At 35.5% G+C, this 17305-nt stretch overlaps 1 protein-coding gene across 1 annotated transcript in view; it reads right to left on the bottom strand.

Moving 5' to 3' along the window:
• Positions 1-10824: 10824 nt before the first annotated feature.
• The window catches only part of LOC133848241 (la-related protein Larp4B), a 31883-nt gene continuing 25402 nt past the window's right edge, over positions 10825-17305 (bottom strand). Inside the window, exon 3 of the mRNA XM_062283731.1 lies at positions 10825-12898. Within this exon, the coding sequence (XP_062139715.1) occupies positions 11579-12898 (1320 nt within the window). The 3' untranslated portion in view covers positions 10825-11578. The remainder of the gene's footprint in view (positions 12899-17305) is intronic.

Here is a 17305-nt window from a genome sequence, read left to right as displayed (position 1 = left end):
CAGCTCTTTCTATCTTTCTCTCTCTCTCTTTCTTTCTCTTTCCATCTTGATGTATGCGGCGGCATAATGAGTGTGGACTTAAGCAGCTGTGAGTACACAGTGAGTGTGTATTCTCATATGTAATTTATTTATTAGCAAACCAAAAATCCATTAAACCAACCAAACAACAAATAAACAATCGAAACGCTGTCACGATCTTTTTTTGCACTCTCTCTCTCTCTCTCGCTCATTCTCTTTCACTATTTCGCTCTCGACACCCTCGCGGGGGCACGTGATTATCCCCCTTTCCCCTCTTGCTCACCCCTTTGGGTTATGGTGTCGACTATCTGCAATCTCCATTCGATCTGAGCTCGCTAATGAAGTTACTTAGTTCTCGCCAAATGGTTTTTTTTTTTCTCTCTTGTTTTTTTTTTTTTTGTGCGAATTTCGTGAAGCGCAAAATGCCAAAAAGAAACGCAAAATGCGAAACGCCATAGAAAATAAATTTTTTGCAATATTTCATGTGTTGTCTCTTTCTGTCTCTCCCTCTCTCTCTCTCTTTGGCTGTGTCTATTGCCGTTGTGCGTCTCGTTCTATTATTTCTGTATCTTTTTCGTTTTGGTTCTTTTTTTTTTTTGGCACATTTGCGGCTCCAGCGAGTCGCGCATTGTGCAGGAATTAGTCAGGAAATTAATTAATCAAAACTATAGCGAGAAGAATAACAACCACAGCAATAGCAACAGCAACAGCAACCGCAACAGCAACCACCAGAACAGCAACAATGAGTGGCCAGCATCTCCGACAACAATAATAAACACAAGCAAACATTGTTCTACAGCAAAATGCTCTCACTAGCAATACCCTGTAATATTTTTCATTATTAGAGCACTGTATTTAAAGGAAAAGTTTTCATTTTTTAGAGTTTTATTTGCAGCTGTTTAGCAAATTTCATTAATTTTAAGCTGACAGTTCCACAGATTGCAGCCATAAAAATATTGACAATTTTATGAAAATAATTTAACTGCAATTTGTTAAGTATATGAGATTGCAGCCATCAAAATATTAAAAAATTTCATTAGAATAATTCACTTTTAAATTATGAGTTTTATGAGCTATAGCTAAAAGGTTTTCCATGCAGATTTTTTCTTTCAAAGAAAAAGTTATTCAATAGCTTTAATGACATAAATACTCACATTTCACAACAACATTTAGCTGAAGTTTGGTAAAAACTATATGATAATATAAATAATTGTGCAAAGTAAAGTATTTAAAAATGACCAAAAAAATAATCAAAATATTGCTTAGCATGGAAATTTATTGTACATATTTCAAATAATCTACCTCTATCCGACTTGCTTTTATTTTGTTCTCAATAATAATTATAGTATGAAAAATTCTCCATCAAAAGCTGTATGCGATTACTTATATTTGTGCCAATTAATCTATTTAAGAACGACGAAAAGAATAATCAAAGTATGACTTATCACGACCATTTATTTTATTAAATATTGTCTACCAAATATATATATATATTTATTTGCATTAGATTTTTTGCTCAATAATAATTATAATATGAAAAATATTATTTATTGCAATCCATGCTTAAATTAGTGTTGATGTTAATGAAACTATTGAAAACATACAACAGATAACAATAATTTTGTTATGTAAATTTTTACCGTTATTCAATACAATCTATTTATTTAATTGTTTAAGTTTAAGGGGTTTGGTTTAGGAAATTATTATTATTATTATTAAGGAATTACCAGCAATTATAAAGTGCGGGTAATATTGGTTTGTGTAAAGCAATAGCTACAAAGGCCTTCTGCTTAAAATCTACTTTATAATATGAATCTACTATATAATATTACTTAAATAATATGAGATGACTTAAATAAGTATTTACATAAATACAAATGTGTGCACTTATTCAAGTTTAGGAAATTGCATGTGAAATTTCCTCAACTATAGTTTAAAACTATATTTTCGGTCAAACTCTGTTCCAAATCATTTTTTTTTTTACCGATGTTTGACATTTACATTTATGAATCTATGTAACCGATAGATTATCGTATGGCTTATTTATTAAAAGTCAGTTGAATCATGAACTCTCAAACGTAAGCAATAATTAATTGTTTATTAATGAATTTAGTCATCCCTCAGTCTGATAATTTCATGTTTGCAAAAAAACGTGTTGTGCTTCAAACACTATTCAAAACTTCTTTTAATTTTCTCTATTCTCAACAGATAATTCAATTGCGATATAGTAATATTGAAAATATTCTCTTCACAACTTCTTTTATTTTATGACTTTAACTTTCAATAGTTATATTATATCAAACAAATTGTTTTTTTTTATTCTAGTTAACTTTTAACTTTCAATAATAAATAAGTTCTCTTTTTTTCTATTCAACTTTCGCTGTTACAAAAGTGTTCTGAGGTTGCGTATACGCCACGTTGTCCGCTTAATGGCTGCTGGGTATAAAGAGAACAGCAATAACAACAACAGCAGCGAAATAACGACGCTCTACAATTTGTTGCCTGTCATTTGTTTATTTTATGTGTGTGCGCGCTCTGGTGCCCCCTTCCCCCTCCCCCTCCCCTACGCCTTGCGTTGCCAGAGACAGCCTTTTATTATTGTTTAATTTGTTGCGCTTAATGTTGTTGTCGTTGCTTTGGCTGTTGCTCTGGCTGTAGCTCCACTTATAGCCTCTCTCATACATTGTAGAGCATTGGCGAGTCCGCTTTAGCTGGAGCCACAACCACTCATCTCATCTCATCTCACACTCCCCCTCGCTCCCCCTCTTCCCAGCAATAAAAGAGGCACACGCCCAACTAATTCGCTGGCCCCTTTGGCCCCGGGCTTTGGTGGGACTCGTCAGCCTTGAGAGGCGCTTAAAATGTTTTGATTATTGTTTAATTATTTCTCTCTTCGCATTTTGTATTTCGCTTCGTTACGTTTCGTATCGTTTCGTCTTTTTTTTTATTATTATTATTTTTGTCAGCTGCGTTATAAATTAAAACTTCTAATAATAGCTATAGGACAAAAAAAGAGGAGAGAAGAGAAATAAAATACTCGTGTGTAGACTAAAACGCATTTCAAAATCTGGAATAACTCGAAAACAAACTGCAAAATACGGTATCCAGATGTCAATTTGATCAACAACAAAAAACAAAGCGCTATTCCAATATATTCGATTATTAATGGCGCCTTTAAATACCCTGTAAGCTTTAGCTCTTTTATTGTTGGGTATTTCGTTTATTGGCAAAGTTTTTAGTGAGCTAGCCAAGAGTCGAAAAAAGGTTTATATTTAAGCCTGTGCTAAAAGTTTTAAATACTTGACAAAGTTAAGCAGTTAAAGTTTTATATATAATGTTGATTACAGGGTATCTATCGGTCACGTATTTATGCTATGTCAATATTATTGAAGTAAAGTTTTAGACAAAGGAAACTTTGCACTCTGCAATACGTTTCATAACAATTACAGGGCATCTGTCTGTCACATATTTGTGTCAAGTTAATATTATAAACATTTAGCGAGTGAAGTTTGAGGCAAAGAAAACTTTACAGTTTGGAATAAGTTTTATAACAATTACAGGGTATATGTTAATCTATATATTAAATAATAAAAGCAGTTCAAGATTAAAAGTTGATCTAGGGTATCTGCTAGTCGTTGCTGCTAGTTAAACAGCAGCGGAGCAGAGGCCAAATTGTGCAGGGAACTGCATGCAATTTAATAAGAAATGAAAGGGAAGGAAGGGAAGGAAGGAGGAGGGAAAATAGAAGTAAAAGAAGATGATGAAGAAGAAGAAGAAGCAACAGCGCTGCCCCTCGATGCGAATTGACAGCTGTCAAATGTGCCATATGGAGTTTCTTGGCGGCGCTGCCAACTCGATAATCGAGCCCATTTAAATGCATTAAACGATTTCTTAGCCTCGCTCCTTGCACCAAATGCAAGTTAATTGAGAGTGTGCCAGAGTGTGTGTGTGTGTGTGTGTGTGTATAGGTTTGTGTGTGTGTGTGTAGGTGTGTGTGTGTGTGCAGTGAAGCGGCAAGCGAGCCAAGTGCCAAGGCGAAATGCAAAAAGAAAGCCAAAAGCCATCGCAAAGCATTTTCACTTTTGAGTCACACGACAGCGAAAAGAAGTGGATAATGAGGGGGAACGGGTAAAGGGGAGGAAGCAGCTGAAAGTGTTGGACATATGGCAGCCACAGCCGTAGCCACAGCCACAGCCGCAACCGCTGCAAGCAGGCAGCAAATTTCTTGAGCAAACACAAATTGCAATTTGTAAAAGAAAACGTCTTCTTGCTTCTTACCCCACGCAAAAAGCAAACAAATAAGCATATAACCAATAAGTTGCATTCGGGTGTGAGCGACCAACAGATACGCTGCAATTTTGCAGAAAAATTCTGAAAAATTCTCCCTTTTGACAAATATCATTCAATATCGCTCTCAATATTTTGCGTATATAGTATTGAGTTGCCATATTGATGAGTGCTGCTTTTGACGTCTTTTGCACTTAACTGCCAAACTGCAATTAATATCAAGCATTTACTTCGCTTAAGAATCACACTCCAAAGATAACTTTAAAAAAATAGCACAGAAAACATTAAAAAATTAAGTTAATTTTTTTGTGGCCTGCGTGATAAAGATTTTCAAATATGTTAAATTGATTTTTCTAATATTTTCTTTTGGTAATTTGATCAACTTTGAAATTTTGTATTTTAAAAATCTATTTGCTTTGCATAACGATTTCTTGAGGCCTTTAATTGAGATATACGATAACAAATTTTAATTATGTATATACTATCGAATTTACACTTGTTTTATCTATGATATTTTATCAACATTGAAATTTTTATACCCGCTACCCATAGGGTAGAAGGGTATTATAACTTTGTGCCGGCAGGAAATTTATGTAACAGGTAGAACGAGGCATCTCCGACCCTATTAAGTAGATATATTCTTGATCAGCGTCAACAGCCGAGACGATATAGCCATGTCCGTCTGTCCGTCTGTGTGTCTGTCCGTCTGTTCGTCCGTCCGTATGAACACCTAGATCTCAGAGACTATAAGAGATAGAGCTATAATTTTTTTTTCGACAGCATTTGTTATGTTTGCACGCAGATCAAGTTTGTTTCAAATTTTTGCCACGGCCACTTCCGCCACCGCAATTTAAAAAATCTAATAACAAGCGTATGTGCAATAATACCTATAGTATTGTGATTCCTGAAAATTTGGTTGCGATCAGATGAAAATTGTAGAAGTTATTATAAAAATACTTTTGTATGGGCAAAAACGCTTACTTACTAGGGGTTTAGTGGCTTTGACACTGTGGTATATTATGCCGTCTATGGTATATTTTGAATGTGGTACCATATCGATATAACAAAAATACCATTTGGTATATTTTTAGTATTTTTGATTTTTGGTATATTTTTAGAAAATACCGCAATGTTTCGACTGTAACTTTCTTACTTGTTTATTTTAAAAATGTAGTTGATTTTAAGTTTTTAAATGTAATATATTTCTCTTTTTAGGCTTATTTAAGTAAGATGTGCGATAAGGATTTTCAAATATGTTAAATTTTTTTTTTTTTGGAAATTTTATCAACTTTGACATTTTGAATTTTAAGAACGTAGTTGATTTTTATCTTGTTTTGCTTAGCGGCTTTTTTTGTGGCCTTTAAATGACATATAAGATAAAGATTTTCAAATATGTTCAATTATTTATTGAAAATTTGATAAAATATTTAGTTGATTTAAAGTTTTTTAACTTTATGGATTCCTATTTTTCTTTTTATTTGGTTTCGCTTTGGTTTTTTTGTGTTGCCTTTAAGTGACATATGCGATATAGATTTTCATAATAGTTTATTAAGTTTTACAAAACTTAACTTTATTAGAACTACTGAATATTTATTTATTTGCTTTTAATTATCGTGTCTGAATTTGCACCTAGCAAATCTTATGAATGCTTTTGGCTTAGAATGAATTAACATTTTTGCAGCATTGGAAAATTGGATTTCTTAATTTGACTCACTTCGTAGTTCTCTTCACCTATTATCTATTTTTCTCTGTTCTATTTCTTTATTTTTGGTTTCTACATCTTGCAAGTTGTGTGTTTCAACTGCCTTTCTGAATTCGGAAATGCCGCTAAAACAGTTTTGCTTTCTCCTCATGAGTTAATGAGTTTACAGGGTATACAAAGGCGAGCATGTATGTGTGTGTGTGTGTGTGTTTGTGTGTTTGTGGTGTGTGGTTATTGTGGCCAATTTATCGTTGCATTCGCCAACTGGCGGTGAAATTTGTTGCTCGCTTTGATCTTGACGCATTTTTGACACTTTGCGGGGCATTTTGTCGATTTTGCTTGGCTTTTCGGTTTTTGGTTTTTCGGTTTTTCGGTTTTTGGTTATTTTGATTTTTGCTTGTTGCTGCTATTTATTTGATGCATGTTCTGTGTGTGTGTGTGTGTGTGTGTGTGTGTGTGTGTGGTGTGAATAAGCGGCATGTGCCGCGCATTTTTCATCTCTGATTTTTTGTTTTGTTCAGAAATAAAGCAATTTTCCTCACATTTCTTCATTCGCATTTCACATTTCACATTTCGACGCATTAGTCAGACAGACGCAGCAAGCAGCAGCACGTTGCAAGTGTGACGAGTGTGTGTTTTCAAATCGCATTTGCATTATTTTTAGCGCTCTTCTCTGCTCGACACATGTTCGACGAGTCCCTGAAAGCAATCATTATGCTGATTATTAATTATTGTTGCTCATAGATTTTTCTTGGCTTCTTCAAAATTGAATTACGCTCTCAAACTAATTGTCTTGCTGTCTGACTGTCTGCCAAATATATTTGCTGCATTCTTTAATATAGAACAATCTCATGTGCTGCTTCTTGAATCAAACTTAAGAACTTCGGAGCTTAGAAAGCTTAGGCGAGCTTCAAGCGTGGTGTGAAACTTGGCTAAGCCAAGTCCTCAAAAGTAAATACTTTAGCCTTGAGTTTATCTTTAAAGAAGTTTATAGGATGTCATCCTAACTCTAGGAACTCAGTTCACAAAGGAGATATATGATTGAAATTTTACACAAACATACGAAAGTTAAAAGTGCTTGAGAAACTATTCTTTCAAAGTCCATTTTAGTTACCTAACTTGCTTCAAGTGCTCAAAAGTAAATACTTTATCTTTCAGATTATCTTCAAAGAATTATTATAGGAATTATTATAAGAATTATTATAGGATGTCATCCTAACTCTAGGAACTCAATTCACAGTGGAGCTATATGATTAAAATTTTGCACAAACATAGAAATGTTAAAAGAGCTTAAGGAACTATTGTTTCCAGGTCAATTTTAGTTAACTAACTTTTAACTCACTAGCTTCAAGTGTGGTGTGAAACAAGTCGCTTATTTGTCGCTAGCTTTGATATTGTTCTTAAAGATACTTTTCAATATCATCCTAACTCTAGGAACTCAGTTCACAGAGAAGCTACTTTGTTGAAACTTTGCATAAAAATACAAATTTCAGAAGTAGTTAGAAAACTATTGAATATGAAAATGGAAATTTAGTTTAGTTCACAACTAACTAATTACTATTAAATTGAATTCAATTGTTTGTTGCTCTCGCTTGTTCTTTGTCGTATTGCGTTTCATCTCGAACATCAGTTTGTTCTTTTTGTTTTTTTGTTGTTGCCTTGCCCTTCCATTTCAATTATGCCACGCAACCAGATCGCACCAATTTAATGTGCTGAGATTAACGCCACACGGTCGCATGCTCGCAGACGCAGTTTTAACCTCCTCTACCGCCTCCTCCTCCTCCTCCTTCGACCTTCTTCCTCTCTTGGCACTGGCCTCTGGCTGCTGCTGCTGCTGCTGCTGGTTGGCGACTGGCCAAAGAGGTTCCTCGCCCACGCACTTGACGTGGCGCACGCACGCACTCAGTGTGACAGTGTCTTATGGATTGTGTCTCTCTTTCTCTGTATGTGTGTGTCTGTGTGTGTGTGTGTGTGTCACAGGAGAATAACGGCATGTGCCCGAATCAATATTTTCATAAAGATTCATATGCATACAGTGAAATTCGACTAAAGTTCACTTCAAATTGTCATGCTCTCATTATAATATCCTTGAAATTCAAGAAAAATATTTATGTAGAACGATATTATCGACGACTATCGAATAGATATCGAAAACTATTGTCGAATATCGATGGCATACATTAATGATTCATTTCGTTGCGATAAAGATTCATTAGTGCCTTTGATGCTTTCTCATATGATAGTAAATTCATATTCCATTTGAACATTTTCTAATTATGCAACCATTCTTTTTTCGTCCTCAAATATCTTGAGTTCATTTTTGTTGTATATCAGCGAATGATCCTAAAATAAATACATTTTCTTTAATTTCATTCTCAAATAATACAGTATATTAAGATTATTTATATCAATCAAAATTCGATCTTAACAAAAAGTATCTTGAATTCAAATGTAATGAACATTTTAATGAGCATTAAGAATTTTCTTATAATTACGAAAAGGTTGCATAAATTGGTTTTAATTCATTATTCTGTAATTTCTAGTAGTTTTTTTTTGTTTAGTTCTTTCTCACTGAATTCTGAAAATGTTCTTATGCATAGCTAGTAACTGGAATTCATTATATTGTATATAAACAGATGTAAAACATGTTAATTAAATAATTGATTGTACTTTTAATATTCTACTTGTTGAATATTTGTTACACATTTCTATGATTTACTTATTATATTCCTTTATTTTGATTATTTTAAGTAATTCCTTTCCTTCTTTATATTATTTATTTAGTATTTGCGTTTATAATTTCTAAATGTTTGTCACTTTTACATTTATGGATTTTATGTATCTTTTCATTTTATTTTTTTTTAAGAATTTTTTTATTTTATTATTTTATTGTATTACTTTTTTATACACTATTTCTCATTATTATTATGTCTTTATTCAACACCGTTAAATTTATTGTTTTTTAAAACTTTTCTTGATTTTGCTTTTACTTACATGATATCTGATTTATGTATTTTTGTAATTTATTGATTTTTTTTAATTACAAATTAAGTCATTTTTTGTATCGTATTCAAAAATATTGTTGAAAAGAACATCGTAGCGAGCTTTGACTGCATTTCTAAAGATATTCGACCTATAAGTAGCCAAAGCTATAGCATAGCTATATAGCTAGAGTGCGTCAGCAGCTGCGGAAGTATCGCACATCAATCCCTTCCCCCTTCCCCCTTCTCCCTTCTGCTTGGGCCTTGGCCGCGACGGCATCGCCATCGAAGTGGGATCGTAGGTCAGCGGGGTGTCGACGACGTCGACGTCGGCGGCGGGGGTCAGTGGGGCATCTAGATAGAGAGAGAGAGAGAGAGAGAGAGAGAGAGAGAGAGAGAGAGACGCGTCCGACAACGGCAAACGGCAAATTTGATTTATGCGCTATTTTGCCAAAGTCAACAAATGAAAATGACACTCGGAGCGCTTTTATTCTATTTTACTATATTTATATTTTATTCTCGTTCAGTTTTTCAAGGTTGTTTGCTAAACATTAAAAACCATGACAAGCAGCAAACAGCAATAACAAAAATAAACCACAAGAGTGTATTATTAACCCGCGGGCAGAATACACTAAAGTTTTTAGGACAAAGCGGAGGGAAGTGGGGTGGGTAAAAAACAAAATACAGAGAACTGAAACTGGAAACTGGCAAAAAGTAATATTTTGTTTCTCATCTTATTGGCACCAAGAGTCTAGAAAGATTTTATCATTCAACGACTTTTCCTGGCTTCCTTCCGAGAATACTCTTCTCTCCCCTCCTTAAGTAATCATTGGCACACCTACTTGCAGTATTGTTAAGCAAAGGAGGCGCGTGGCGATAAGGGGTATTTTATTAATATTACTTTATATAATTTTTGAAATAATTGTTCATAATCATTAAATTGGCTGTGGCGTGACCAATTTAATTAAAAATTCACAATTTTCGGTTTTGGAGCAGAGTTTTGTCGGCGCGTGACTCGAACCCGGCATCCATAAACTTACAACGCAAGGTTCGCGACACTCGACGCGCATCTCAGCGCTCAGCACCAACTCATGTCTCACTTTGTGTATGAAAATCGCTGCGGCACTTTCTAGCAACCAATCGACAATTGGCGCCACCTATTCACTTTGGTATGTACTAATCGCATTTGTAAAGCGTCAGCTGTGTGCAACTAATATACTGTTATATGTGACATACTTTCAGGCGCAGCGACCAGAATGCCATTTTTAAATATACAATCGGGAATGATAAATTGTTAAAAAAACATAAGTTGTGAAGAAAATATCTTAATCGACTAGTATTAATATTTATTCACAGCGTTTTCTATTAAGCAAATATGTCTACAAATGTCGTAATTTACTAGCGCCATCTATGCTCATCGCACGCAACCTTACTCCAAGCAGATCATGCGCCATCTGTTTGTTCAGCATTGTACTAGTTTCACTTCGCATTTGGCTGGCGGGTTGCCAGACTGTCGCAGTAGTTTCGACATATAGATGGCGCTGCAGTGCTGTTATACATAAATGTGCCGCCAAATTCAAACACTCAATTCAAAATTTTCAAATTAAAAGCGATTTCTGAAATTGTTCATGTCGATTGAAACACACATTTTAGGTATATGTATTTATGTCATCCATTTTATTTCATCTAACTTTGCATATATGTAAGGTATATCTGCACTTTGTTTGTTGCACAATCAATAAAGGGGGAAAAACAGCGAATTAAATTTTGTTACAATTGTGTGTGTGTGAATCTATTAACTAAGTTCATGTTAAATGTCGGTCATTGATTGCTGTGTTTTCTTTTGTAGTTTTTTTTTGTATTTTTCTTTATTTTGTTTAATGTAATTTGTAATGAAATATGTAATGCATTGAAATGTGTCTCCTTTGCTCATTTTTTTACTGTTTACTCTTGCATTTTCTCCCTTTTAATTATTTTTTTTTTAACTTTCTATATGATTTGATTTCGTGATGTGCGCTATTTACATTTATTTTAATCTTGACAAAAAAAAACAGATTATTTTGTTATCATTATTTATAGATATATGTATATATTTATATATGCGATAAATCTAATTAAATTACGAGTACTTTAAGGACGACACAAACAAAATTCAATTGGAAGAGACATCGAAAAAAAAAATTGTTTTAAAAAAAAAATTGTATCTTAAATGATAAAAAGCCTTTTTTTCATTTTCATTTTTGTTTTTTTTGTTTTTTGTTTTGCATGAAAACTAAATTAAATCACATTTAGCATATATATTTTTTGTTCCTCTCAAAATAATTTAATATTTACAAGTTGTCGAAAAAAAAAAATTCGCATTTTGGGGTGTCATTTTTGTTGTTGTTGTTAATTAGGTGCCTTAGGTGTATGAAAAAAAATGTTGATTACATTAACGTTTACGATGTGTGTTCATTAATTTATTTTATGCCTTAGAAATTAATCATTGCCGCATTTTGCATCGCTCCAATAAATACGTGTGTGTGTATGGGTGTGTGTGTGTGTGGTTCGTTGTCTGATTTGCTTAGAACAAGACGTCGATGTACATGTTTCATCTGCTGCCACAATCGGTGGCGCCACCAGCTGCAGCCGCTTGCTCCTGCTTCACCTTGAGCAGCAAATGTTGTTGTTGTTGTTGTTGTTGTTGCTGCTGCTGCTCATCGTCTTCATCGTCGCAGATATCGATATCGCCATCGGCATCCACATCGTTGTTAACGTTATCGTTATCGTGCTCCACATCATCCGCATCCACATCCGCATCCACATCCGCATCCACATCGCCATCGATGTCAGCCTCGACATCGGCATCCACATCGCAATCCTTGTCCAGCAACATCTCTTCATCCTCATCGTCGTCCAGCTCGAGCTCGGCTGCTGCAACAGCAACAGCGGCCGCAGCTGCCGCATTGCGTTGCGCATTCGCTGCGGCAGCCACAGCGGCAGCAGCCGCAGCAGCGGCAACCGCTGCCTCAGCGTAACCCGCCGCCGTGTTGCCATGATGATGATGATGATGCAAGTGCAACGCTGCCGCATGTTGCTGCCTCTCCAGTTGCTGTTGCTGCTGCTGCTGTTGTTGTTGCTGTTGCTGTTGTTGCTGCTGCTGATGTTGCTGTTGCTGCTGCTGCAACTGTTGCAAGTGATGCAGATGCTGTTGCTGATTGTATGGATGGTGTTGATGCTGCTGCGGCGTCGCCGTCGCCCCATGTCCGCCATGATGGCCCGCTCCGTGATGATGCCCCCCGCCATGGTGATGCCCCCCGCCATGATGATGCCCCCCGCCAATGCTCGATGCATGCATCGCTGCGGCAGCGGCTGCCGCTGCAGCCGCATCGCCATGATGATGATGATGGGCAGCAGCTGCCGCAGCTGCGGCTGCAGCGTTCGCTGCCGCAATGTGGGCGTGGGCATGGGCATGGGCGTGGGCGTGAGCCGCCGCTGCATGCGCCTGAGCGTGTTTGCTCTGCTTGCCCCCTGCCCCCACGCCTGTGCCACCAACACCAACACCAACACCCACACCGGAGCTCGGCGGCGGCGGAGCGTCGAACAGGAGACGCGATATCGAGAAGCTCGAGATGGGCGAGTTGTGTGTGCTGCCAGCGGAATACGAGGTGTTTGTGTCATCCGACGTCGGTGTCTCGCGATCGCTTTCGTCGCTCTTGAGCAGCTCGGCTGCCTCCAGCGATTTCTTGTGCATCCCCAGCAGCCACGGCGCCACCGATTCGTCCTCCTTCGCCGACTTGATGATCGTCTCCGGCAGCGGCAGCGAGTGACGAACCATCGCGCCGTAGAGTCCGTACTCGGCCATCTTAGTGCTGTGGCCCCAGCACTTTTCTGTCTTGCGCCACTTGGCTCGACGGTTCTGGTACCACACCTGAAGAGACAGAGAGAGACGGAGAGAGAAAGGGAGAGTGAGTATGAGTGTGAGCTTGAGAATATCCTGTAAAGTTGAGTAGAAGGAAATGGAGAACTCGCTTAGGTTGCATACTTAAATTTACTTTTATAACTTAAAGATAATGTCTGATGTGCTACTTAATACCCTGTACATTAAAAGGGAGACAGAGAGAGACAGGGAGAGTGAGTAAAGTGTGTGCTAGAGAATATCCTGTAAAGTTGAGGAGCAATAAATAGAAAGCTAGCTTAGGTTGCATGCTTAAATTTACTTTGGACTGCGAAGTCAACGCAATTCATTTATAATTTAAAGATAATGTGTGATGTGCTGTTTAATACCCTGTACATTTAAGGGGAGAGAGAGAGACAGGGAGAGTGACTAAAGTGTGTGCTAGAGAATATCCTGTCAAGTTGAGTAGCTTAGGTTGCATACTTAAATTTACTTTTAACGCAATAAATAGAAAGCTAGCTTAGGTTGCATGCTTAAATTTACTTTGGACTGCGAAGTCAACGCAATTCATTTATAATTTAAAGATAATGTGTGATGTGCTGTTTAATACCCTGTACATTTAAGGGGAGAGAGAGAGACAGGGAGAGTGACTAAAGTGTGTGCTAGAGAATATCCTGTCAAGTTGAGTAGCTTAGGTTGCATACTTAAATTTACTTTTAACGCAATGCATTTATAACTTAACGATAATGTGTGATGTGCTACTTAATACCCTGTAAATTAATGGGGTCTCCCCCCTCCTCTTCTCCTAAAGGGAGAGTGACTAAAGTGTGTGCTAGAGAATACCCTGTAAAGTTGAGTAGAAGGAAATGGTGAACTAGCTACGGCTTCGGACTTAAATTTACAATGATTTTGGTCAATCAATTTATAATTCACATATATTAAAGATTGAGCTTGATATGCTAGAGAATACCCAGTAAAGTTGAGTAGAAAGACAAGCTAAGGTTGAATGTAGACTTCAATTTTCCTTACTTTGTAAAGTCAAATCAATCAATTCATAAATAACATATACATATATATATAAAAGATTATGATGTGTAAAGTTGAGTAGCAATAAATGTACTTAAAATTACTTTAGACTATAATTTAAAGATAATGTGTGATGTGTTACTTAATACCCTGTAAATTTGAGGCGAGAGCGAGAGAGAAAGTTAGAGTGAGTATGAGTGTGCTGGTGAATACCCTGTAAAGTTGCTTAGGTTGCATAGTTAAATGTACTTTGGTTTTGGTTAACTTAATATAAGGATAATGTCTGATTATTACCCTGTAAATTTGAGTTCAGTTAAAAACTAGCATAGAATGATTGTTTGGCAATGGTATAATGTTTGATGTGCTACAAAATACCCTGTAAATGTGAGTAAAGCAAGGTCAAAACTAGCTTAGGTTCAATCAATCCAATCAATCCAATCAATTTATAAACCATATACTGCTTGATATGTAAGAGGATACCCTGTAAAGTTGAGTAGAGAGCGCTAGAAAGCAAGTTAATGTTGTATACTTCAATCTACTTTAGCAACGAAGTTGACTCAATCATTTTATAAATGCTGTACTTAAAAAACAAATGCATGATGTGCTAAAAAATACCCTGTACGTTTGAGTGCTGCAAGTTGAAAACCATCGTAGGATGCTTGGTTGGTTTATGTAGTCTACTGAATCAACTCAGTAAAGATAAAGTGCTTGATGTGCTAGAGAATACCCTGTAAAGTTGAATAACGAGAGCTACAAATCAAGCTAAGGCTGAAGACAGCGCAAAATTTTATAAACATATTAAGCCAACTCAAACAGTTCATTACAATAATAATAATAAAAGCTGTGCTTGATAATACCCTGTAAATGTAGACTAAATCGACAACTAGTTAACTTAAATGTACTTTTAGTTTTTGAAGTTAACTCACTCAATTTCTTAAAATAAAAGCGAACTTTAAGCTCACTTTAAGAGAATCGAATTGAAGAGAACTCGCACAAAATTGCAAGCAGATACCCTGTAGATTCAAATATTTTGAGATTTGTATACTTTTGTATGTCTTTAAATCGTAAAATTCAAGTCTGTGGCTTGCTATTAATGGTTGTCTAAGTTTCTAGACTGTAAAATGTAGGAAACTACAGTTATTCCGAATGTAATATAATTCAAACAAGTAAGAAAGCTACAGTCGAGTGTACTCGACTGTGAGATACCCGCTACCCAATTTGATTAAAGGCAATATATTTTTCGGTGTTATTCTCAAAATATACCAAATATACTAAAAAAAATACTAAGAATATACCAAATGGTATGTTTGGTATATCGATATAGTACACCATTGTACAATGTGCTAGATTGTCGGCCAAAGCAACTCCTAGTAAGTAGGCGTTTTTGCCCATACAAAAGTATTTCTTTAATAACTTCCACAATTTTTATCTGATCGAAACCAAATTTTCAGGAATCATAACTACTATAGTAATTAATGTATATACCAAAATTCGCAGCTTTAGCTTTAAAATTACGCTTGTTATTCGATTTTTTTGATTTGCGGGGGGCGGGAGTGGGCGTGGCAAAAATTTGAAACAAACTTGATCTGCGTGCAAACATAACAAATGCTGTCGAAAAAATTATAGCTCTATCTCTTATAGTCTCTGAGATCTAGGTGTTCATACGGACGGACGGACAGACGGACAGACGGACAGACACACAGACGGACATGGCTAGATCGTCTCGAATGTTGACGCTGATCAAGAATATATATACTTTATAGGGTCGGAGATGCCTCCTTCTTCCTGTTACATACATTTCCTGTCGGCACAAAGTTATAATACCCTTCTACCCTATGGGTAGCGGGTATAAAAATATAAAAGATATATAATCCTCAAAAAGTATCGAGTTTTTTTTGCAGACTGAGTAAGAATAGAAAATAAATTCATTTTTGGAGAGTGAAGCTAAAAGTTAAATGTTCAAAATACTCGAAATATTATTTCTGCAGCATTCGCTTCGCTTCTTGAATTTCTCTTATTTTTTTTTTTTTTTGTTTAACTTCCTCTTCACTTGCGTTTTGCTTGATATTGTGTTTTTGTTGTTGTTTTCTTCTTATGTGCATTGCAATGTGAAAACCCAAAAGTGAATTGCAAAATGAGCGCAAATGTGGAAAATAATGATGAAAGTGAACCGCAATTAATGCCAGCAAAAAAAAAAAAACAAGAGAAATAAAGAGCGAAAGTGCCCATTTTCACTGACATTTTAATTGGGCATTGACTTACACTTCACATTTGTTAAATTTCTTTTTCGCTCTGCAATAATCGATAAACCACATGTGTTTCTTTTTAATCACTGTTTTCCCCACTTCAAAGTCTGTAAATTTTTGAACAACATGAAGTAATTTTCCTAGAATTTTATTATAAAGAAATTGTACAATATGTTTGCTTTAAGTCGATAAAAATTCTTTCTTATCTGCGGATCTTTTTATAACATACTGTCGTTAATTGCACAATAAACTTTTTGGTATAAAAAAGGAGGCAACTAAATTACTTTTATATAAACAATTGAAAATTGAATTCTATGCAAATTTCGAGTCATTTCTTAGAATACAATTTTGTTTAATTTTCAATATAATTTTAATTGAAATCATGAGAATGGAAAAAACTTTTAGGCATTGAAATGTTGTGCCACAGAATTGAATATTATTTGAATTTTAATTAGTTAATACTTTTTTTTTTAATTATTCAATACTTTTCCTTCTTGGTTAAATTTTTAGATTTTTCAAAACATAAAATAAGACCAAAAACTTAAATTTCAAGAATTGGCAATCTAGAATTTTCATAGAATTTTTAATTTGATTTAAGTATAAAGCTTCTTGTTTTAATTTTGACATCAAACAATCTTGATTGCAGACTTTATTCTTGACTTTAGCACTTTTTTTCATTCTGTGTACTATAAGAAAATTTTGAACTACAACAGATATAATTCATAATTCTTAATTGCTCAATTAGTGTAATAAAATGTTAGACTTGACAGCAATTAGTGAATCTATTTCGATGCGAATATAAATATATTTGATTACAAATATAAATAAATTTGTTTCGTTTATATGCAACTACGAATATAGAAATTTGAAAATGAGTTGAGCAACTTTTCTCGTTTCTTTTCTGCTGCTGTTTCCTCAGGGATTACACGGAGAAACTGTCGAAAATTGTTGTTGTGGCAATTTCATTAGTGCATAAATCGGAAGGGGGAGAGAGCGAAGGGAGGGGTGAGAAAGGAGCTGAGTATGAATGCAGCAAAGCGGCCAAAACTAATTAAATTAAATGCAACAACAACAACAAGAAGGAGAAGATGAGCACAAATACAAAGCGAGGATTTACTCGCAGCACAAACACTTGTCACGCAGACATCCTTCTGAGTCCTTGACAAAC

Source organism: Drosophila sulfurigaster, chromosome X, assembly GCF_023558435.1.
Source record: "Drosophila sulfurigaster albostrigata strain 15112-1811.04 chromosome X, ASM2355843v2, whole genome shotgun sequence".
In the NCBI taxonomy this organism is placed as follows: Eukaryota; Metazoa; Arthropoda; class Insecta; order Diptera; family Drosophilidae; genus Drosophila; species Drosophila sulfurigaster.
The sequence above is the reverse complement of the archived record's forward strand: the minus strand, read 5'-3'. Positions and strand labels throughout refer to the sequence as shown.